General features: G+C 51.1%; 1 protein-coding gene across 1 annotated transcript in view; it reads left to right on the forward strand.

Moving 5' to 3' along the window:
* Nucleotides 1–24,355, forward strand: part of LOC139240116 (aminopeptidase Ey-like) — a 201,975-nt gene that overhangs the window by 151,352 nt on the left and 26,268 nt on the right. The window contains exons 9-13 of the mRNA XM_070868492.1: nucleotides 8,655–8,768; nucleotides 9,869–10,012; nucleotides 10,872–10,937; nucleotides 11,024–11,089; nucleotides 14,489–14,664. Of these exons, the coding sequence (XP_070724593.1) occupies nucleotides 8,655–8,768; nucleotides 9,869–10,012; nucleotides 10,872–10,937; nucleotides 11,024–11,089; nucleotides 14,489–14,664 (566 nt within the window). The remainder of the gene's footprint in view (nucleotides 1–8,654; nucleotides 8,769–9,868; nucleotides 10,013–10,871; nucleotides 10,938–11,023; nucleotides 11,090–14,488; nucleotides 14,665–24,355) is intronic.

A 24,355-nucleotide genomic window follows, 5' to 3' on the forward strand; every position in this document is an offset into this window, starting at 1 on the left:
TAGTGGGATGGGGGGGGAGGGGGCGCGGAGCAACAGGCCAACAAAGAAAGCACTGCCGGCAGCTATGCGCATGCGCAGTAAAGTCTGCGCGCATGCGTAGTAAAGTCTACGCGCATGCTCCTCGCCCTAACAGCGTGTCCTGTGGGCTGTGAGCAGGGCCCGATGCTCGCAGCCCCTATCCCCAGCCGAAGGGATGCCACGATCTCGCGCACCCTATCCCCGGCCAAGTGGCCTTCTGCACCGGCTGGCGCGCTGAGTCCCCGGGCCGTTGTAGGACTTCAGTTTTATGTTTTATTCATTGATGGTTGTGCTTGAGAGTTTTGATTAAGGCGGAGGGGGGGCAGTGGGGGGGGACTTTAAAAAAAAAACTTGATTCTGGCATAAAGGTTGGACTTCTATTTTTTATTTGTTATTGATTGATTGCTTATTACTTGTTGTGCTTTGTTTAGTGCTTTGTAAGTAATGTACTAACCTGCGCCAAATTCTTAACTGCCCGCAATGTTTTTCACAGCTGGCGACATACGCTGACCTAAGTCGATTTGGAGTAAGTGTTAGCTGGCCAAAATGGCCTAAATGGCCAAAACTGGCGTAAGTGTCTGGGAACGCCCCCTTTTGAAAAAATAAAACTGAACTAAAAAAAAAATCGTACCTAACTGACTCACTCTGGAGCAAATTTTGGGGGGGGAAATGGCATTTTTTAACTTACACCAGAAAAAACAACTTACTCCAAAAAATTTGATGCAAGTCATGGCCAAAATTGGGCCCTATGTTTCTATGTTATCCAGTCTAATCCCAATTACCAGTGCAGTAAGTTTTTAAGTCGGTTCACGGACTCCCAGGCCGCCTGCAATTTCTGCAGTCTGGAGGAGTCCGCGTTCCATGTATAAAATAATAATAACCTGTGTTTATATAATGCCTTTAAAGTAGTAAAACATCCCAAGGCGCTTCACAGCAGCGTTACAGACAAACAGATCAGTTTGACACCGAGCCACAGAAGAAATTACGACAGATGACCCAAACCTCAAAGAGGTCGGTTTTAAGGAGCGTCTTAAAGGAGGAGAGAGAAGAGGAAAGGTTTAGGGAGGGAGTTCCAGAGCTTGGGGCCCAGGCAGCTGAAGGCACGGCCACCGATGGTTGAGCAGTTATAAAGAGGGATGTTCAAGAGGCCAGAATTTGAGGAGCGCAGAGATCTCGGGAGGTTGTGGGGCTGAAAAAGATTACAGAGATAGAGAGGGGTCTAGGAGCTGGAGGAGGTTACAGGGATAGGGAGGGGTGTAGGGGCTGGAGGAGGTTACAGGGATAGGAAGGGGTGTAGGGGCTGGAGGAGGTTACATGGATAGGGAGGGGGCGAGGGCCATGGAGGGATTTGTAAACAAGGATGAGAATTTTGAAATCGAGGTGTTGCTTAACCAGGAGCCAATGTAGGTCAGTGAGCATAGGGGGTGATGGGTGAGTGGGACTCGGTGCAAGTTAGGTCACGGGGCAGCGAGCACAGGGGGTGATGGGTGAGCAGGACTTGGTGCGAGTTAGGACACGGGGGCAGCGAGCACAGGGGGTGATGGGTGAGCGGGACTCGGTGCAAGTTAGGACACGGGGCAGCGAGCACAGGGGGTGATGGGTGAGCGGGACTCGGTGCGAGTTAGGACACGGGGGCAGCGAGCACAGGGGGTGATGGGTGAGCGGGACTCGGTGCAAGTTAGGACACGGGGCAGCGAGCACAGGGGGTGATGGGTGAGCGGGACTCGGTGCGAGTTAGGACACGGGGGCAGCGAGCACAGGGGGTGATGGGTGAGCGGGACTTGGTGCGAGTTAGGACACGGGGCAACGAGCACAGGGGGTGATGGGTGAGCAGGACTCGGTGCGAGTTAGGACACGGGGCAGCCGAGTTTTCGCTGACCTCAAATTTATGTAGGATAGAATGTGGCTGCCCAGCCAGGAGTGCGTTGGAATAGTCAAGTCTGGAGGTAACAAAGGCACGGATGAGGGTTTATATAAGATGTGTGAGGTTGCAGCCCCTCTTCCATTATTTGAAAGGGCTGCTCCTCGATTTCTGGTTGCTTTCTGTCCTGCTCTTCTGATCTTTGGGCGCCCGGTGTGGAAGGGAGCGGGCAGGTCGTGGGACTGCTCCTGGGCCTGGCCAAGGGGGCCATCAACCGGTCCAGGCTGCGGGCGGTCGAGGGGGCTGTTCAGCCCAACTGCTTGCCTCTCTTCCGCGATTATATCCGAGCCCGGGTGTCCCTGGAGATGGAGCACGTGGTGTCCACCGGTACGCTCGCGGCCTTCCGCGAGAGGTGGGCGCCGGGAGGGACTGGAGTGCATCATCACCCCCGGCAACCACATTCTAATTTGATTGGTTTAATGTTCCAATGTTTAATTTGTTAATTTGTCGGTTCTCGTGCCCCTTTACTAAGGGGGAGCTTGATTTAAAGTTTATTTTTAAATAGTTGTTGAGTTGGGAGTGGCTTAGCCAGTCACATGATGTTCACAAGACTCAATAAAACCCCAGCCAGTTGGGTTCGGGGCATCCACGATGGGGCAGGTGGTTGTGAGCCTGGTGGATGAACTGGTAATGTGTCGTGTGATTGTTAAACCTGTTGCTAATATACCAACTCGTTCTTAATAGTAAGGTGTTGCTGTGAATTCTTCAAAGAACCCATGAAGCAAATACATTACAGTGCTACACATGCCTGTTATTATTAAACATATACAAACACGCACTGTAATTCCAGCCATAGTACTTGCATTTCTATAGCGCCTTCCACCATCTCAGGACATCTCAAAGCGCTTTACAGCCAATGAAGTACGTTTGAAGTGTAGTAAATGTGGGAAGCATGGCAGCCATTTTGCGCACAGCAAGCTCCCACAAACAGCAATGCGATAATGACCCAGATCATCTGTTTTTTTGTAATGTTGACTGAGAGATAAATCTTGGCCCCAGGTTCCAAGGAAAATTCCCTCTGATCTTCTGTTAATAGTGGCCGTGGGATCTTTTACGTCCACCCGAGAGGGCAGATGGGGCCTCGGTTTAACATCTCATCCGTGAGATGGCACCTCCGACAGTGCGGCGCTCCCTCAGTACTGCCCCTCCGACAGTGCGGCGCTCCCTCAGTACTGCCCCACCGACAGTGCGGCACTCCCTCATTACTGCACCTCCGACAGTGCGGCACTCCCTCAGTACTGGTACTGGGAATTTTGACTGTGGGCTCAAATCTCTCGAGTGGGATTCGAACCCACAATCTTCTGAGTTTGAGTGCTACGACTGACACATGCGCTTAGTGTAAGGTGAACAAATCCAAACACAAGGCAGCACGGGGTTAGATACAGAGTAAAGCTCCCTCTACACTGTCCCCATCAAGCACTCCCAGGGCAGGTACAGCACGGGGTTAGATACAGAGTAAAGCTCCCTCTACGCTGTCCCATGAAACACTCCCAGGGCAGGTACAGCACGGAGTTAGATACAGAGTAAAGCTCCCTCTACGCTGTCCCATCAAACACTCCCAGGGCAGGTACAGCACGGGGTTAGATACAGAGTAAAGCTCCCTCTACACTGTCCCATCAAACACTCCCAGGGCAGGTACAGCACGGGGTTAGATACAGAGTAAATCTCCCTTTACACTGTCTCATCAAACACTCCCAGGGCAGATACAGCACGGAGTTAGATACAGAGTAAAGCTCCTGTTGCATATGTGGACTTGTATTTACTCTGTACAGCTACCAGAGGGCTCATCCCCTGAAGACCCAAGGGATCCCATAATCCCTCGGGAGCACAGGTATTTAAGGAGGCTTCACAGGTTGGAGAGGCACTCTGGAGACCTGCAATAAAAGACTAAGGTCACACTTTACTTTGTGCTCAAAGAGTTCAGTCTGACTCTTTCTCCATACACAACAACTGGCGACGAGATACAGATAGCGAATCCAAAGATGCAGAGAACAGTGGGCATCCTGGAGAAATTCTCGGAGGGAGATGATTGGGAAACTTTTGTGGAGCGACTCGACCAATACTTGGTGGCCGACGATCTAGATGGGGAAGAGAGCGCTGCCAAACGTAGAGCGATCCTTCTCACCGTCTGTGGGGCACCAACGTATGGCCTCATGAAGAATCTGCTCACTCCAGCGAAACCCACGGAGAAATCGTACGACGATTTGTGCACACTGGTCCGAGAGCATTTGAACCCGAAGGAAAGCGTTCTGATGGCGAGGTACCGGTTCTACACCTACAAAAGGTCTGAAGGCCAGGAAGTGGCGAGTTATGTCGCCGAGCTAAGACGCCTTGCAGGACATTGCGAATTTGAAGGACATTTGGAGCACATGCTCAGAGACTTTTTTGTACTTGGCATTGGCCACAAAACCATACTTCGCAAACCTTTGACTGTAGAGACCCCAACCTTGAGTAAGGCCATAGCGATAGCCCAGGCGTTCATTGCCACCAGTGACAATACGAAGCAAATCTCTCAGCACACAAGTGCTGCTACAAGTACTGTGAACAAAGTGATGTTATTTTTGAATCATAAAGTACAGGGCAGGTCACACATACCTGCAGCTACACGTCCGTAGATGTCTCAGAGTCCAACATCAAGGGTGATGAATGCAAGGCCATTAACACTTTGTTGGCACTGCGGGGGTGATCATCGATTCCATTCATGCTGATTCACAGGGTACATTTGCAAGGGCTGTGGAACAATGGGACACCTCCAACAAGTGTGCAGGCGAGCTGCAAAGCCTGTTAAACCTGCAAACCACCATGTTGCAGAGGAGGACAGATCCATGGAGGATCACAACGAACCAGAGCCTCAGACCGAGGAGGCAGAGGTACATGGGGTGCACACATTCACGACGAATTATTCCCCGATAATGCTGAATGTTGAACTAAATGGACTCCCGGTGTCAATGGAGCTGGACACGGGTGTCAGCCAGTCCATCATGAGCAAAAAGATTTTCAAAAGGTTGTGGTGCAACAGAGCCTCAAGGCTAGTCTTAACTCCAGTTCGCACGAGACTAAGAAGTTACATGAAAGAACTGATTCCTGTAATCGGCAGTGCTACCGTAAAGGTCTCCTACGATGGAGCGGTGCACAAGCTACCACTCTGGGTGGTACCGGGCGATGGTCCCACGCTGCTCGGCAGGAGCTAGCTGGGAAAGATACGCTGGAACTGGGACGACATCCGAGTGCTATCGCCCGCTGACGACACTTCGTGTGCCCAGGTCTTAAACAAATTTCCTTCTCTGTTCGAACCAAGCATTGGGAAATTCCAAGGAGCAAAAGTGCAGATCCAGCTAATTCCGGGAATGCGACCCATCCATCACAAGGCGAGAGCAGTACCGTACATGATGAAAGGGTAGAGATCGAGCTAGACCGGCTGCAAAGAGAAGGCATCATTTCCCCGATCGAGTTCAACAAGTGGGCCTGTCCTATTGTCCCTGTCCTCAAGGGAGACGGCACCGTCAGAATCTGTGGCGATTATGAAGTAACTATCAATCATTTCTCCCTGCAGTAGCAATACCCACTACCAAAGACCGACGACCTCTTTGCAACGCTGGCGGGAGGAAAGACGGTCACGAAGCTGGATCTGACCTCAGCCTACATGATGCAGGAACTGGAGGAATCGTCGAAGGCCCTCACCTGCATCAACACGCCCAAAGGTCTTTTTGTTTATAACAGATGTCCGTTTGGAATCCGATTGGCGGCGGCGATGTTCCAGAGAAACATGGAAAGCTTACTGAAGTTGGTCCCGCAAACCGTGGTCTTCCAGGATGACATCTTGGTCACAGGTCGGAACACAGTCAGCATCTGCAGAACCTGGAGGAGGTCCTTAGTCAACTCAACCACATGGGGCTCAGGTTAAAACGCTCGAAGTGCGTTTTCCTGGCACCTGAAGTGGAGCTGCTGGGAAGGAGGATTGCAGCGGACGGCATCAGGCCCACCAACGCGAAGACGGAGGCAATCGAGAATGCACCGAGGCCACAGAACGTGACGGAGCTGCGGTCGTTTCTGGGACTCCTGAACTACTTTGGTAACTTCTTACTGGGTCTCAGCACCCTGTTAGAACCATTACATGTCTTACTACGAAAAGGGGATAAATGGGTTTGGGTCAAAAACCAAGAAAATGCCTTTGTAAAAACGAGAAAATTGTTATGCTCAAACAAATTGCTTGTGTTGTATGATCCATGTAAGCGTTTGGTACTAGCATGTGATGCGTCGTCATATGGTGTCGGGTGTGTATTGCAACAAGCTAATGATTTCGGGAAATGGCAACCAGTTGCTTATGCATCCAGGAGTCTGTCTAAGGCTGAGAGAGCCGACAGCATGATTGAGAAAGAAGCGTTAGCGTGTGTCTATGGGGTAAAGAAAATGCATCAATACCTGTTTGGGCTAAAATTCGAATTGGAAATTGACCATAAGCCACTTATATCCCTGTTCTCTGAGAGTAAAGGGATAAATACCAACGCATCGGCCCGCATCCAGAGATGGGCGCTCACGTTGTCCGCATATAACTGCGCCATCCGCCACAGGCCAGGCACAGAAAACTGCGCCGATGCTCTCAGTAGGCTGCCATTGCCCACCACGGGGGTGGAAATGGCACAGCCCGCAGATCTAGCCATGGTTATGGAAGCATTTGAGAGTGAGCAATCACCCATCACTGCCCGGCAGATCAAAACCTGGACAAGTCAGGACCCCTTATTTTCTCCAGTCAAAAGCTGTGTGCTTCACGGGAGCTGGTCCAGTGTCCCAGTGGAAATGCAGGAAGAGATAAAGCCGTTCCAGCGGTGCAAAGATGAAATGTCTGTACAGGCAGACTGCCTTCTGTGGGGCAATCGAGTAGTGGTCCCCAAGAAGGGCAGAGACACCTTCATCAATGACCTCCACAGTACCCACCCAGGCATCGTAATGATGAAAGCGATAGCCAGATCCCACATGTGGTGGCTCGGTATCGATGTGGACTTAGAGTCCTGCGTTCACAGATTTAATACATGCTCGCAGTTAAGCAATGTACCCAGGGAGGCGCCGCTAAGTTTATGGTCTTGGCCCTCCAAACCGTGGTCGAGGGTACACGTCGACTATGCAGGCCCGTTCTTGGGTAAAATGTTCCTTGTGGTTGTAGACGCGTACTCCAAGTGGATTGAATGTGAGATAATGTCGGCTAGCATGTCCGCTGCCACTACTGAAAGCCTGCGGGCCATGTTTGCCACACACAGCCTACCCGATGTCCTGGTGAGCGACAACAGGCCATGTTTTACCAGTGCTGAGTTCAAAGAATTCATGACCCATAACGGGATCAAACATGTCACATCTGCCCCGTTTAAACCAGCATCCAATGGTCAGGCAGAGAGAGCAATGCAAACCATCAAGCAAGGCTTGAAGAGGGTAACTGAAGGCTCACTGCAGACTCGCCTATCCCGAGTCCTGCTTAGCTACCGCACGAGACCCCACTCACTCACTGGGATCCCACCTGCTGAACTGCTCATGAAAAGAGCACTTAAGACAAGGCTCTCATCAGTTCACCCTGATCTACATGAACAGATAGAGAGCAGGCGGCTTCAACAAAGTACATACCATGATAGTTCAAACGTGTCACACGAGATTGAAATCAATGATCCTGTATTTGTATTAAATTATGGACAAGGTTCCAAGTGGCTTCCCGGCACTGTCGTGGCCAAAGAGGGGAGCAGGGTGTTTCGGGTCAAACTTTCAAATGGACTCATTCACCGGAAACACTTGGACCAAATCAAACTCAGATTCACGGACTATCCTGAGCAACCCACCTTGGACCCTACCTTTTTTGATCCCCCAACATACACACCAGTGGCAACCGGCACCACGGTTGACCACGAAGCAGAACCCATCACCCACAGCAGCCCAGCAGGGCCCAACACACCAGGCAGCCCAGCAAGGCCCAACACACCAGGCAGCCCAGCAAGGCCCAACACACCAGGCAGCCCAGCAAGGCCAGCTGCACAGCAGCCCAGCGAGGACCCAACAAATGATTCAACAACACCAGCTTTCACACCGAGACGATCAACCAGGGCAAGAAGGGCCCCAGATCGACTCACATTGTAAATAGTTACACTATTGACTTTGGGGGGGTGGGGGGAGTGTTGTTGTATATGTGGACATGTATTTACTCTGTACAGCCACCAGAGGGCTCATCCCCTGGAGTCCCAAGGGATCCCATAATCCCTTGGGAGCACAGGTATTTAAGGAGGCTTCACAGGTTGGAGAGGCACTCTGGAGACCTGCAATAAAAGACTGTCACACTTTACTTTGAGCTCACAGTGTTCAGTCTGACTCTTTCTCCAAACACAACAGCTCCCTCTACACTGTTCCATCAAACACTCCCAGGGCAGGTACAGCACGGGGTTAGATACAGAGTAAAGCTCCCTCTACACTGTCCCATCAAACACTCGCGGGGCAGGTACAGCACGGGGTTAGATACAGAGTAAAGCTCCCTCTACGCTGTCCCATCAAACACTCGCTAATGGGCCAGTGGGACCAGTCTCCCAATCAGTCTGCTCTGGGAGCTGAGTTCTCAGAGGTGAAAGGTCAGTGCCGTCGATGAGGCAAGAAGCGTACTTTCCCAGGAGCCTTTTGGGCTGTGGCGGGTTGAAATGCTGAGTGCCGATTGGTCACGGAGAGCGTTGCGTGTTTTTTCTTGCAGTGGTTTGGGAACCTGGTGACGATGAGGTGGTGGAACGACCTGTGGCTGAACGAAGGACTCGCTACGTATTTTAGCTATGAGGGCACCAACTACATCAATCGTGAGTGGACCGTGGTAAGTACACCTCGGGTACGATGGGGGAGAAATTCGACCGGGCCTGAGTTGGGGCGTTCGCCCAAACAGAACTTCAATTTTCACACCTTGACAGAGTTTGCGCCCTCCGCCCAGAAATTGGTCAGAATCGCTTGAAGAGCTGACGGGGGCAGGGGACGATAACAAAAATTCCCGTGCTAAATTTAACCAAATTACTGCGCATGCGCGGATCCCGATTCCGATTCCGGGAAAAGCCAGGTCTCAAAGGAACAGTGTTGTATCATAGACAGTCTCTCGGAATCGAGGAAGACTTGCTTCCACTCTTAACACCAGTTCTCAGGTGGCTGAACAGCCCAATATGAGAGCCACAGTCCCTGTCACAGGTGGGACAGACAGTGGTTGAGGGAAGGGGAGGGTGGGACTGGTTTGCCGCAAGCTCCTTCCGCTGCCTGCACTTGGTTTCTGCACGCTCTCGGCGACGAGACTCGAGGTGCTCAGCGCCCTCCCGGATGCACTCCCTCCACTTAGGGCGGACTGGTCTTTGGCCCAGGGACTCCCAGGTGTCGGTGGGGATGCTGCACTTTATCAGGGAGGCTTTTAGGGTGACCCTTGTAACGTTTCCTCTGCCCACCTTTGGCTCGTTTGCCTGTGAAGGAGTTCCGAGTAGAGCGCTTGCTTTGGGAGTCTCATGTCTGGGGCATGCGGACAATGTGACCCTGCCCAGTGGAGCTGGTCGAGTGTGGTCAGTGCTTCGATGCTGGGGATGTTGGCCTGGTCGAGGACGCTAACGTTGGTGCGTCTGTCCTCCCAGGGGATTTGTAGGATCTTGCAGAGACATCATTGGTGGTATTTCTCCAGCGACTTGAGGTGTCTACTGTACTCAGTCCTGCCCCTCCGACAGCAGAGTGCGGCACTCTCTCTGTATTGGCACTGGGAGTGTCGTCCTGGATTATGGGCTCAAGTCCCTGGAGTGGACCGTGAACCCACGGCCTTCTGACTCAGAGGTGCGAAAGAGCTGCCCACTGAGCCACAGCTAACATCCTGCGGCCTAAGTGGCCTGATTGTCTCAGAGCCGCCCGGGGAGCGGGGTTGGGATAATCCTCTTGCCATTGTGCCGCCAGGATTCGGTCTTTGCCGGGAAAAGTCTGCGGTTCGCCCTCGCCTCGGATGCCTTGCCCAATTCCCACCCGCTGTCGCCAAGGGAACACGAGGTGACGACCAGCGACCTCGTGGGCCAGCTGTTCGACGACATCTCGTACGAAAAGGTGAGGGGGGCCGAGGTGAAAGGTCAAAGGTTCCACAGCACAGGGCCGCAAGGGTCAGGGGTGGTGGGGAGAAGGTGAGGCAAATCAAGAGGCAGTCGTCAGATGACATTAAACCTGGCTGGAGTGTGTGGGATTGGGGGAAGGGAAGGGTCGGGGGAGGGGATGGGGGTCGGGGGAAGGGGAGAGTCAGGGGAAGGGGGAAGAGACGGTTGGGGAAGGGAGGGGTAGGGGAGGGGTGGAGGGGAGGGGGAAGGGGGGGTCGGGGGAAGGGGAGGGGAGGGGGAAGGATCAGGGGAGAGAGGAGTCGAGGATCTATTGGGGGACCCAGATCATTGTGTTTTTCGTGATAATGGTTGAGTGGCCGTGGGATCTTTTACGTCCACCTGAGAGGGCAGGTGGGGGCTCAGTTTAACGTCTCATCCGAAAGATGGCACTCCCTCAGTACTGCCCCTCCGACAATGCGGCGCTCCCTCAGTACTGCCCCTCCGACAGTGCGGCGCTCCCTCAGTACCGCCTCTCCGACAGTGCGGCGCTCCCTCAGTACTGCCCCTCCGACAGTGCGGCGCTCCCTCAGTACCGCCTCTCCGACAGTGCGGCACTCCCTCAGTACCGCCCCTCCGACAGTGCGGCGCTCCCTCAGTACCGCCCCTCCGACAGTGCGGCGCTCCCTTAGTACTGGCACTGGGAGTGTCGGCCTGGATTTTGTGCTGAAGTCTCTGGAGTGGGGAGTTGAACCCATGACCTTCTGACTCTGAGGTCCGAGTGTGGCTCACCGAGCTTCATTCGCCGTAGCCCACTTGTTTCTCTTGTCTACCCACTGCCTGAGCCTTCAACTGATACCCTGTATCCTATCCAACAGGCCGCCTCGGTTCTTCGGATGATTTGCAACTTCCTGACAGAGAAGGTGTTCCTACAAGGACTCTTGGTAAGATAAAAAAAGCGCGTTGGTTTGATTCTGTCGGTTTCTCACAAGCCTAGCCGCTGCTGACCTAACACCGCACACTCTTACAGAGCTACCTGAGGGAATTCAGCTACAAGACAGTCAACTATGCTGACCTGCGCAATCACCTACAAATGGTAAGCTGGCACGAGCTTCACGAGGCACCCAGTCGATTCTCGTAGAATCATAGAAATTTATAGCACGGAAGGAGGCCCATTCGGCCCATTGTGTCCGTGCCGGCCGACGAAGAGCCACTCAGCCTAATCCCACTTTCCCGCTCTCGATCCGTAGCCCTGTAGGTTACAGCACTTCATAACATAAGAACATAAGAAATTGGAGCAGGAATAGGCCATAATGGCCCCACCATTTAATATGATCATGGCTGATCCGATCATGGACTCAGCTCCACTTCCCTGCCCGCCCCCTTATTCCCTTATCGTTTAAGAAACTGTCTATCTCTGCCTTAAATTTATTCAATGTCCCGGCTTCCACAGCTCTCTGAGGCAATTAATTCCACAGATTTACAACCCTCTGAGAGAAGAAATTCCTCCTTATCTCAGTTTTAAGTGGGCGGCCCCTTATTCTAAGATCATGCCCCCTAGTTCTAGTCCCCCCCATCAGTGGAAACATCTTCTCTGCATCCAACTTGTCAAGCCCCCTCATAATCTTATACATTTCAATAGGATCACCTCTCAATCAAGCGCACATCCAGGTACTTTATAAATATGGTGAGGGTTTCTGCCTCTACCACCCTTTCAGGCAGTGAGTTCCACCCCAGACCCCCACCACCCTCTGGGTGAAGACATTTCCCCTCAAACCCCCTCTAAACCTCCCCCCAATTACTTTAAATCTGTGCCCTCTTGGTCAATGATCACAAATTGAATATACAGGGTACATATGAAGCTCTAATGCTAGTCTTTCTTACAACGGACTCCTCCAGACCACAGAAAATGCAACAACAGCTCCACAACTATTTTTGTAAAACATACGGGCAAGTGCCCCTTATTAAAGGGGGACTAAAACCGACAAATTAAACAAATGTACCTTTTAACAAAATTGGTTCAAGTTAAAGTTTGGTTGCCGGGGGTGATGATGCACTCCAGTCCCTCGGGCGCCCACCTCTCACGGAAGGCCGCGAGCGTACCGGTGGACACTGCGTGCTCCATCGCCGGGGACACCCTGGCTCGGATGTAACCGCGGAAGAGAGGCAGGCAGTCGGGGCTCAAGGACCCCATCGACCGCCCGCTGCCTGGACCGGTTAATGGCCACCTTGGCCTCAACAGCTCCACAATCCTGTACACAAGTCCATACATTACACCCTCCAGTTACTTGCCTTTACCATATCCCTTGAAAAGAGGGCTTTGGGATTGAGGAGGTGGTGGCGGGGGTGATGGTTACAGATTGAAGAGGAGGACTTGGATATGGTGTTATGGGTCAATCGGAGATCGACAATGATGGAAGGCAGACCTTGGGACATAACATAAGAACATAAGAAATAGGAGCAGGAGTCGGCTATTCATAGAAACATAGAAAATAGGTGCAGGAGTAGGCCATTCGGCCCTTCGAGCCTCCACCACCATTCAATGAGTTCATGGCTGATCATTTTTGCAACTTCAGTACCCCATTCCTGCTTTCTCTTCATACCCCTTGATCCCTTTAGCCGTAAGGGCCACATCTAACTCCCTTTTGAATATATCTAACGAACTGGCCTCAACAACTCTCTGCGGTAGAGAATTCCACAGGTTCACAACTCTCTGAGTGAAGAAGTTTCTCCTCATCTCGGTCCTAAATGGCTTACCCCTTATCCTTAGACTGTGTCCCCTGGTTCTGAACTTCCCCAGCATCGGGAACATTCTTCCCGCATCTAACCTGTCCAGTCCCGTCAGAATTTTATATGTTTCTATCGGATCCCCTCTCATTCTTCTAAATTCCAGTGAATATAAGCCTAGTTGATCCAGTCTTTCTTCATATGTCAGTCCTGCCATACCGGGAATCAGTCTGGTGAACCTTCGCTGCACTCCCTCATAGCAAGAATGTCCTTCCTCAGATTAGAAGAACCAAAACAGGTGAAGCCTCACCAAGGCCCTGTACAACTGCAGTAAGACCTCCCTGCTCCTATACTCAAATCCTCTAGCTATGAAGGCCAACATGCCATTTGCCTTCTTAACCGCCTGCTGTACCTGCATGCCAACTTTCAGTGATTGATGTACCATGACACCCAGGTCTCGATGCAGCTCCCCTTTTCCTAATCTGTCACCATTCAGATAATATTCTGCCTTCCTGTTTTTGCCACCAAAGTGGATAACCTCACATTTATCCACATTATACTGCATCAGTCCCTCGAGCCTGCTCCGCCATTCAGTAAGTTCGTGGCTGATCCAATCGTAGCCTCAACTCCACTTCCCTGCCCGCTCCCCATTACCCTTGACTCCCTTATCGCTCAAAAATCTGTCTATCTCCACCTTAAGTATATTCAGTGTCCCAGCCTCCACAGCTCTCTGGGGCAGAGAATTCCACAGATTTACAATCCTCTGAGAGAAGAAATTCCTCCTCATCTCAGTTTTAAATGGGCGACCCCTTATTCTGAAACTATGTGCCCCCTAGTTCTAGATTCCCCCACGAGGGGAAACATCCTCTCTGCATCTACCCTGTCCAGCCCCCTCAGAATCTTATATGTTTCAATAAGATAGCCTCACTCCAATGAGTATAGGCCCAACCTGCTCAATCTTTCCTCATAAGACAAATGACCTATGAGGAAAGGTTGAGTAGGTTGGGCCTCTACTCATTGGAATTCAGAAGAATGAGAGGTGATCTTATCGAAATGTATAAGATTATGAGGGGGCTTGACAAGGTGGATGCAGAGAGGATGTTTCCACTGATGGTGGAGACTAGAACTAGGGGGCATGGTCTTAGAATAAGGGGCCGCCCATTTAAAACTGAGATGAGGAGGAATTTCTTCTCTCAGAGGGTTGTAAATCTGTGGAATTCGCTGCCTCAGAGAGCTGTGGAAGCTGGGACATTGAATAAATTTAAGGCCGAAATAGACAGTTTCTCAATTGATAAGGGAATAAGGGGTTATGGGGAGCGGATAGGGAAGTGGAGCTAAGTCCATGATCGGATCAGCCATGATCGTATAAAATAGCAGAGCAGGCTCGAGGGGCCGTATGGCCTACTCCTGCTCCTATTTCTTATGTTTTTATAAACCCTACATCTCAGGATTCAGCTCCGGGAACCTCTGAACTGTCTCAAATACAAGTATATCCTTCCTTAAATCAGAGCCCAAAACTGCACGCAGTACTCCAGGTGTGGCCTCACCAATACCCTGTACAGTTGTAGCAGGACTTCTTTGCTTTTATACTCTAACCCCTAGCAATAAAGGCCAACATTCCATTTGCCTTCCTGATCACTGGTGTAACTGCAGAAGGTTGCAGAGGTAGGGGGAAGGAAGGTGATGGAGGGATTTTGAGGGCAAGCGTTTGACGGTGAGCTCTGTCTTCACCTTCTCTGAGTTGTCTCCCTCCTTTTCCCGTGTACAGGCCGTGAACAACCAATCGGCAGTGAGGCTTCCCAGCAACCTGTGGTCCATCCTGGACACCTGGATCTTGCAGATGGGCTACCCCGTGGTCACCATAAACACCACGTCCGGCCTCGTCACGCAGAAACACTTCCTTCTGGACAGCACCGACAAAGTGGCCCGACACTCAAGATTTGGGTGAGCAAAATGACGGGAAGGCCCAGTGATCTAACGTTCTCCCTGGAGCAGAGAAGGTCCAGAGGAGATTGACCAGAATTGTCCCAGGGATGAAGGGCTTCGGTGATCTGGAGAGACTGGAGAAGCCGGGATTGTTCTCCTTGGAGCAGAGAAGGTTAAGGTGGAGATTGACCAGAATGGTCCCGGGGATGAGGGACTTCAGTGACGAGGAAAGACTGGAGAAGCTGGGGTTGTTCTCCTTAGGGTAGAGAAGGTTAAGGAGAGATTATTACATAGAATTTACAGCACAGCAACAGGCCAATTCGCCCAACTCGTCTGTGCTGGTGTTTATAGAAACATAGAAAATAGGTGCAGGAGTAAGCCATTCGGCCCTTCGAGCCTGCACCACCATTCAATATGATCATGGCTGATCATGCAACTTCAGTACCCCATTCCTGCTTTCTCTCCATATCCTTTGATCCCTTCAGCCGCAAGGGGCCGCATCTAACTCCCTCTTGAATATATCTAACAAACTGGCCTCAACAACTTCCTGTGGTAGAGAATTCCACAGGTTCACAATTCTCTGAGTGAAGAAGTTTCTCCTCATCTCGGTCCTAAATGGCTTACCCCTTATCCTTAGACTGTGACCCCTGTATTGTGTTCCTAACACAGATGAGGCTGCACACAGGGAGGTTAAAGTAACAGTGACCTCAGTCTTTATTAAGACACTCCAGAATGAGGAACAGGCCTTAGGGGCCGGCTTATATACAGTGCTCCCAAGGGATGCTGGGATCCCTTGGGACTTCAGGGGATACGCTCCCTGGTGGCGGAACATGGGAGTGCATGCTTTACAGATACACAACATCACTCCCCATTCCACCCCCCCCCCCGCCAAAGTCAAAGTGAAAACTATTTACAAGGTGATGTGGTCGGGAGCCTTTCTTTCCCTGGTGGACCGCCTCGGTACAAATGTCTGTTCTGGTGTGTTGGCTGTGCCCTCGCTGGGCTGGCGTGTTGTTGGCCCTGCAGGGCTGCTGGGTGAGCCTGGCCTTGCTGGGCTGTTGGGCGTGATGGGTTCGATTTCCTGGTCCAGTGTCGTTGATCCTTTGGGTGTGTTTAGTGGGCTCGAAAAAGGTGGTGTCTTCTGTGGGTTGTTCAGGGCAGTCTGTGAACCGCAGCCTCGTTTGGTCCAGGTGCTTTCTGCAAATTTGTCCATTATCTAGTTTGACTACAAACACCCTACTCCCGTCTTTAGCTATCACCGTGCCCGCGATCCACTTGGGACCATGTCCATAGTTTAGCACATACACAGGGTCATTCAGATCAATTTCCCGTGACACAGTGGCGCGACCATCGTTTACATTTTGTTGCTGCTGCCTGCTCTCTACCTAATCAGGCAGGTTGGGGTGAACCAGCGAGAGTCTGGTTTTAAGTGTCCTTTTTATGAGTAGCAGGGAGCACCCCTGTGAGCGAGTGGGGTCTCGTGCGGTAGCTGAGCAGTTGGACAGGCGGGTTTGGAGTGAGCCTTCTGTGACTCGTTTGAGGCTTTGTTTGATTGTGTGTACTGCCCGCTCTGCCTGCCCATTGGAGGCTGGTTTAAACAGGGCCGAGGTGACATGTTTGATCCCATTGCGGGTCATGAATTCTTTAAATTCGGCACTGGTGAAACATGGCCCCTTGTCACTGACCAGTATGTCAGGCAGGCCGTGGGTGGCAAACATGGCCCTCAGGCTTTCAATGGTGGCGGTGGCGGTGCTTCCCGACATTATTTCGCATTCAATCCAAAAAGCATCCACCACCACCAGGAACATTTTACCGAGAAACGGGCCCGCATAGTCGACATGGATCCTCGACCATGGTCTGGAGGGCCAGGACCACAAACTTAGTGGTGCTTCTCTGGGCGCGTTGCTCAACTGAGCACACATGCTGCATTGCCGTACACAGGACTCTAAGTCAGAGTCGATACTGGGCCACCACAAGTGGGATCTGGCTATCGCTTTCATCATTACTATACCCGGGTGTGTGCTGTGGAGATCCGAGATGAACGTCTCCCTGCCCTTTTTGGGTAGCACTACACAGTTACCCCACAACAGGCAGTCTGCCTGAATGGACAGCTCGTCCTTTCACCACTGGAACGACTTGATTAGCTCTTGTATTTCAACGGGGATGCTGGCCCAGCTCCCATGCAGTACACAGTTTTTTACTAGGGACAGCAGATGATCTTGGCTGGTCCAAGTCTTAATCTGGTGGGCCGTGACAGGTGATTTATCATTTTCAAACGCTTCCATGACCATCAACAAGTCTGCGGGCTGCGCCACCATCAACAAGTTTGCAGGCTGCGCCATTTCCACCCCCGTGGTGGGCAATGGTAGCCGACTGAGAGCATCCGCACAGTTCTCGATGCCTGGCCTGTGGCGGATGGTATAGTTATACGCTGATAGCGCGAGTGGCCACCGTTGTATGCCGGCTGAGGCATTAGTATTTATCCCCTTGTTTTCAGCGAACAGGGATATGAGGGGCTTGTGATCGGTTTCCAGTTCAAATTTGAGGCCAAACAGGTACTCATGCATTTTCTTTACCCCGAACACACACGCTAATGCCTCTTTCTCAATCATGCTGTAGGCCCTCTCGGCCTCAGACAAGCTCCTGGAGGCATAGGCGACAGGTTGCAACTTCCCCGCAACATTAGCTTGTTGTAATATACACCCAACTCCGTACGACGACGCATCACATGCTAGCACAAGTATTTTACATGGGTTATACAATACAAGCAGCTTGTTGGAGCATAAAATGTTTCTGGCTTTCTCAAAAGCAATTACTTGGTTTTTTCCCCCTACCCAGTTCTCACCTTTACGCAATAACACATGTAGGGGCTCTAAGAGGGTGCTTAACCCCGGTAGGAAGTTACCAAAATAGTTGAGGAGTCCCAGGAACGACCGCAGCTCCATGACGTTCTGTGGCCTGAGCGTGTTCCTGATAGCCTCTGTCTTGGTGTCTGTGGGCCGAATGCCGTCCGCCACGATCTTTCTCCCCAAAAACTCCACTTCTGTTGCCATGAAGACGCATTTCAACCTCTTCAGCCGCAGCGCTATGCGATCCAGTCGCTGGAGGACCTCCTCCAGGTTTTGTAGGTGCTCGACGGTGTCCCGACCCGTGTCGTCCTGAAAAACCATTGTGCGTGGTACCGACTTGAGTCGGCTCTCCATGTTTCTCTGGAAGATCGCTGCAGCCGACCGAATTCCAAACGGGCATCTGTTGTAGATGAACAGTCCCTTGTGTGTGTTGATGCAGGTGAGGCCCTTCGAAGACTCCTCCAGCTCCTACGTCATGTAGGCCGAAGTCAGGTCGAGATTGGTGAATGTCTTGCCTCCTGCCAGCATCGCAAATAGGTCGTCTGCCTTAGGTATTGGTCTGTAGCGAGAAACGATTAATAGTTACTTTATAATTGCTGCAAATCCTGACCGTGTCATCACTTTTGAGTACTGGAACAATCGGGCTGGCCCACTCACTGAATTCCACTGGGGAGATGATGCCCTCGTGTTGCAGCCTGTCCAGCTCGATTTCCACTCTCTCCCTCATCATGGTAACGCTCGCGACTTGTGGTGAATGGGTCGTGCCTCTGGGACCAAGTGGATCCGCACCTTCGTCCTGGAAAAGTTTCCAATGCCTGGCTCGAGAAGAGAAGGAAACCAAGCTCATCGACATGTGATAGTGCTCGGATGTCATCCCAGTTCCAGCGGATTTTGCCCAGCCAGCTCCTTCCAAGCAGTGTGGGGCCATCGCCCGGGACAATCCAGAGTGGCAGTTCGTGCACCGTGCCCTCGTAGGTGACCTTGACCATGGCACTGCCCAGGACAGTGATAAGCTCTTTGGTATGCGTTCTCAGTTTCGTGTGGATGGGGCTCAGGGCTGGTCTGAGTGCCTTGTTGCACCACAGTCTCTCAAACATCTTTTTACTCATGATGGATTGGCTAGCGCCAGTGTCCAGTTCCCTGGCTATGGGTAAGCCATTCAATTTTACATTTAGCATTATAGGTGGACATTTTGTCGAAAATGTGTGCACCCCGTGTACTTCAGCATCTGCCTCCTCTCTCTGAGACTCGAAATTGCTTTGATCCACCATGGACTGATCTTCCTCTGCCACGTGGTGGTTAGCAGGTTTTGCAGAGCTTGCCCCATTGTTCCACAGCTCTTGCAAACATACCCTTTGAAGCGGCATGAATAGGCTGAATGGAAGCCTCCACAACACCAACAAGATGTGAATTGCCTTGCATTCATCCTTTGTTGCGGACTCTGAGTCATCTGGGTCACCTGAGGCCTGCTGGCAGTTGCAGACTCATGGTTTCTGCCCTGTACATTTCTGCTTGCAAACACAGTTCCAGTTAATTTATGAACATTTCTAGCACTTGTGTGCTGAGACATTTGTTTGGTGTTATCACTGGTGGACATAAACGCCCGTGCTATCGCAATGGCCTTGCTGAGGGTCGGTGTCTCTACAGTCAAAAGTTTTCGTAGGATGGTCTCGTCACCAATGCCCAGTACAAAAAAGTCTCTGAGCATTTGCTCCAGGTAGCCATCAAACTCACATTGTCCTGCAAGTCGCCTTAGCTCGGCGACATAGCTCGCCACTTCCTGATCTTCAGATCGCTGGCACATGTAGAACCGATACCTCGCCATCAGCATGCTCTCTCTCGGGTTAAGATGCTCCCGAACCAGTGTACACAGCTCCTCATACAACTTATCTTTGGGTTTCACCAGAGCCAGAAGATTCTTCATGAAGCTGTAGGTCGGTGCCCCGCAGACCATGAGGAGGACCGCTCTCCTTTTTGCAGCGCTTCCTTCTCCGTCCAGCTCGTTGGCTACAAAGTACTGGTCTAGCCGTTCGGCATAGGCTTCCCAGTCCTCACCCTCCGAGAACTTCTCCAGGATGCCCACAGTTTGCTGCATCTTTGCTTTGGATTCGTATACTCGTCGCCAGTTATTGTGTTTCTAACACAGATGAGAGTGCACACATGGAAGTTAAAGTGACAGTGACCTCAGTCTTTATTAAGACACTCCAGAGTGAGGAACAGGCCTTAGGGGCCGGCTTATATACAGAGCTCCCAAGGGATGCTGGGATCCCTTGGGACTTCAGGGGATGCGCTCCCTGGTGGCAGAACATGGGACTGCATGCTTTACAGATAAACAACACCCTGGTTCTGGACTTCCCCAACATCGGGAACATTTTTCCTGCGTCCAACCTGTCCAATCCCATCAGAATTTTACATGTTTCTATGAGATCCCCTCTCATTCTTCTAAATTCCATTGAATATAAGCCTAGTCGATCCAGTCTTTCTTCATATGTCAGTCCTGTCATCCCGGAAATCAGTCTGGTGAACCTTCGCTGCACTCCCTCAACAGCAAGAATGTCCTTCTTCAGATTAGGGGACCAAAACTGTACACAATATTCAAGGTGTGGCCTCACCAAGGCATTGTACAACTGCAGTAAGACCTCCCTGCTCCTATAGTCAAATCCTCTCGCTATGAAGGCCAACATGCCATTTGCCTTCTTCACCACCTGTATGCCAACTTTCAATGACTGATGTACCATGACACCCAAGTCTCGTTGCATCTCCCCTTTTACTAATCTGTCACCATTCAGATGATAATCTGCCTTCCTGTTTTTGCCCCCAAAGTGGATTACCTCACATTTATCCACATTATACTGCATCTGCCATGCATTTGCCCACTCACCTAACCTGTCCAAGTCACCCTGCAGCTCCATGTGTGTGAGCATCCTCCCATTCCATCTGCCTCATCTCAACCTTTCAGCCTATCTTTCTATCTCCTTTTCTCTCATTAACCTGGTTAAGTGATGGCTTTTGACAGAGTAAATCAGGAGAGACTGTTCCCAGGGGCAGGAGGGTCGGTAACCAGAGGGACACAGATTGACGATAATCGGCGATGGAACCAGAGGGGGAGATGGGGAGAATGTGTTTTTGACGCAGCGAGTTGTTGTGATCGGGAACGCGCTGCCTGAAAGGGCGGTGGGAGCAGATTCAATCGGGACTTTCAAACGGGGGAATTGGGTAAATACTGGAAGGGGGGAAATGTGCCGGGCTGTGGGGAAAGAGCAGGGGGGAGTGGGACTGATTGGATCGCTATGTCACAGAGCCGGCACAACACGGGCTCCATGGACCCAATGGGATCCTCCTGTGCCATATCATTCTACGAGCAGATAAAAGAGAGACTGTAATGTATTTGCTTCATGGGTTCTTGGCTTAAGAATTCATAGCAACACATTGCTACAGGCACAACTATTTTAAAGTAAACCTTAAATCAAGTGACCCCTTGTTAAAGAGGCACTAAAACCAACAATCAAATAATACTATTGAAAAATTAGAATTTGGTTGCCGGGGGCGATGGTGCACTCCAGTCCCTCCGGTGCCCATCTCTCGCGGAAGGCCACGAGCGTACCGGTGGACACCGCGTGCTCCATCTCCAGGGACACCCCGGCTCGGATGTAACCGTGGAAGAGAGGCAGGCAGTCGGGCTGAACGACCCCCTCGACCGCCCGCTGCCTGGACCGGTTAATGGCCCCCCGTGGCCATGCCCAGGAGCCGTCCTACAAGCTGCCCGCTCCCCTCCGTGCAGGGTGCCCAATGATCAGGAGCGTGGGACTGAAGCACAACCAGAAATTTGAGGAGCAGCCTTTTCAAATCATGGAAGAGGGGCTGCAACCTCACACACTGCACATACACGTGGAACACGGACTCCTCCATTCCGCAGAAATTAAAGGCGGCCCGGGAGTCCGTGAACCGACTTAAAAACACGATTGCACGGGACTGCCCCGTGCACCACCCTCCAGGCCAAGTCCCCAATAGATAAAGGGAGGACTCCCGCGTAGACAGCACTCCACTGGGGAGCCCCGCCTCCTCCGGGCGGCAAGGTGGCTGTTGCTAAAGGTACAGCCTCCGAAAATCAGGAAACCTCGGGACCGAGTTGCAGGCGTTTCCCGATTTCGGAGACAATCCGACGTCCGGATCCGGAAACCCTTGTGGTTCGGGGGAGGAAGAGCCAGGATATTGGCCCAGAAATCGTAGTCGGAGGCTTCCCGCGGGCAATGGTTTCCAACCTGAAACATTTCTACAAAATTACCTGGTGGTCCGGGAGGAGCGTGGGATTCATAAGGATATAAGAACTAGGAGCAGGAGTCGGCCATTCGGCCCCTCGAGCCTGCTCCGCCATTTAATACGATCATGGCTGATCTGATCATGGACTCAGCTCCACTTCCCTGCCCGGTCCCCATAACCCCTTATCGGTTAAAAAACTGTCTATTTCTGCATCAAATTTATTCAATGTCCCGGCTTCCACAGCTCTCTGAGGCAATGAATTTCACAGATCCATAACCCTCTGAGAGAAGAAATTCCTCCTCATCTCAGTTTTAAATGGGCGGCCCCTTATTCTAAGACCATGCCCCCTAGTTCTAGTCTCCCCCATCAGTGGAAACATCCTCTCTGCATCCACCTTGTCAAGCCCCCTCATAATCTTATACGTTCACCTCTCATTCTTCTGAACTCCAATGAGTAGAGACCCAACCTACTCAACCTTTCCTCATAAGTCAACCCCCTCATCCCCGGAATCAACCGAGTGAACCTTCTCTGAACTGCCTCCAAAGCAAGTATATCCTTTCATAAATATGGAAACCAAAACCGCACGCAGTACTCCAGGTGTGGCCTCACCAATACCCTGTATAACTGTAGCAAGACTTCCCTGCTTTTATACTCCATCCCCTTTGCAATAAAGGCCAAGATACCATTGGCCTTCCTGACACTCGCTGCAGCTGCATACTATCCTTTTGTGTTTCATTCCGGTGGGGAGGCCTTTTCTTCCCGCGCGGCGGAGCGGGCTCGCATCCTCCAGGTTCCCACGTGGAAGCTGCAGTCACATGTGACTGCTCAGCCAATCAGGGTACAGTATTCCACAGCTTTCTCATTAATAGCAACGGGAACTCCGTATCTACGAGTTCTCGTTGCTATAGAAACATAGAAACATAGAAAATAGGTGCAGGAGTAGGCCATTCGGCCCTTCGAGCCTGCACCGCCATTCAATGAGTTCATGGCTGAACATGCAACTTCAGTACCCCATTCCTGCTTTCTCGCCATACCCCTTGATCCCCCGAGTAGTAAGGACTACATCTAACTCCTTTTTGAATATATTTAGTGAATTGGCCTCAACTACTTTCTGTGGTAGAGAATTCCACAGGTTCACCACTCTCTGGGTGAAGAAGTTTCTCCTCATCTCGGTCCTAAATGGCTTACCCCTTATCCTTAGACTGTGACCCCTGGTTCTGGATTTCCCCAACATTGGGAACATTCTTCCTGCATCTAACCTGTCTAAACCCGTCAGAATTTTAAACGTTTCTATGAGATCCCCTCTCATTCTTCTGAACTCCAGTGAATACAAACCCAGTTGATCCAGTCTTTCTTGATAGGTCAGTCCCGCCATCCCGGGAATCAGTCTGGTGAATCTTCGCTGCACTCCCTCAATAGCAAGAATGTCCTCCCTCAAGTTAGGAGACCAAAACTATTAATGAGAAAAAAAAACAAACACACTAAATACATATAATAAAAAATAGAAAACACACCTCACTTAATTAAAATTAATTAAAATTAAAGTTAATAAATATCTGAGAGAAAAAAGTTTTCCCGAGTTTTTTTATAAAGTTTTTAAAATTATAGTTAAAAATAAATGGCAGGGTTTCCAAAAATAATATGTTTTTTAAATTAAATTTAATTATATTTTTGATATGTTTTTAAACTCTTACGCCTGTAACAGTAGGCTATGCTCCTGGTTTTATCAGGCGCAAGAGTTTTGAGGACATTTGCCGGGCAAGATGTGGGTAAATCCCGCAATTTTGCCCGTGCAAATGTCTTTGCTCCCGAGATGCGATGGATCTGTCGGGCTCCAGCTTGACAGGTCGGAAAAGCCGATTTTCAGCCCATGCGCATTGTGCACTGAAAACCAGCTTTTGTGATGCCTTCCCGGGTCCGTACACGCTCTGTACACACCCTGTACGCACTCCGTACACACTTTGTACACGCCCCGTGCACACCCTGTACACACTCCGTACACACCCCGTACACACTCTGTACGCACTCCGTACACACTCTGTACACACCCTGTACACACCCCGTACACACAATGTACACACCATGTACGCACTCCGTACACACTCTGTACACACCCTGTACGCACTCTGTACACACTCTGTACACACCCTGTACGCACTCCGTACACACCCCGTGCACATCCTGTACACACTCTGTACACACTCGAAACACACCCCATACACACTCTGTACACTCTCTGTACACACCCCGTACACACTCCGTACACACACACTGTATACACTCTGTACACACACCGTACACACTCTGTACACACCCCGTGCACAGCCTGTACACACTCCATACACACCCCGTACACACTCTGTACACACACCGTACACACTCTGTACATACCCTGTACGCACTCCATACACACTCTGTACACACCCTGTACGCACTCCGTACACACTCTGTACACACCCCGTGCACATCCTGTACGCACTCTGTATACACTCTATACACACCCCGTACACACTCTGTACACTCTCTGTACACACCCCGTACACACTCCGTACACACCCCGTACACACCCTGTACACACTCTGTACACACACCGTACACAC

Source organism: Pristiophorus japonicus, chromosome 30 (assembly GCF_044704955.1).
Source record: "Pristiophorus japonicus isolate sPriJap1 chromosome 30, sPriJap1.hap1, whole genome shotgun sequence".
Lineage (NCBI taxonomy): Eukaryota > Metazoa > Chordata > Chondrichthyes > Pristiophoridae > Pristiophorus > Pristiophorus japonicus.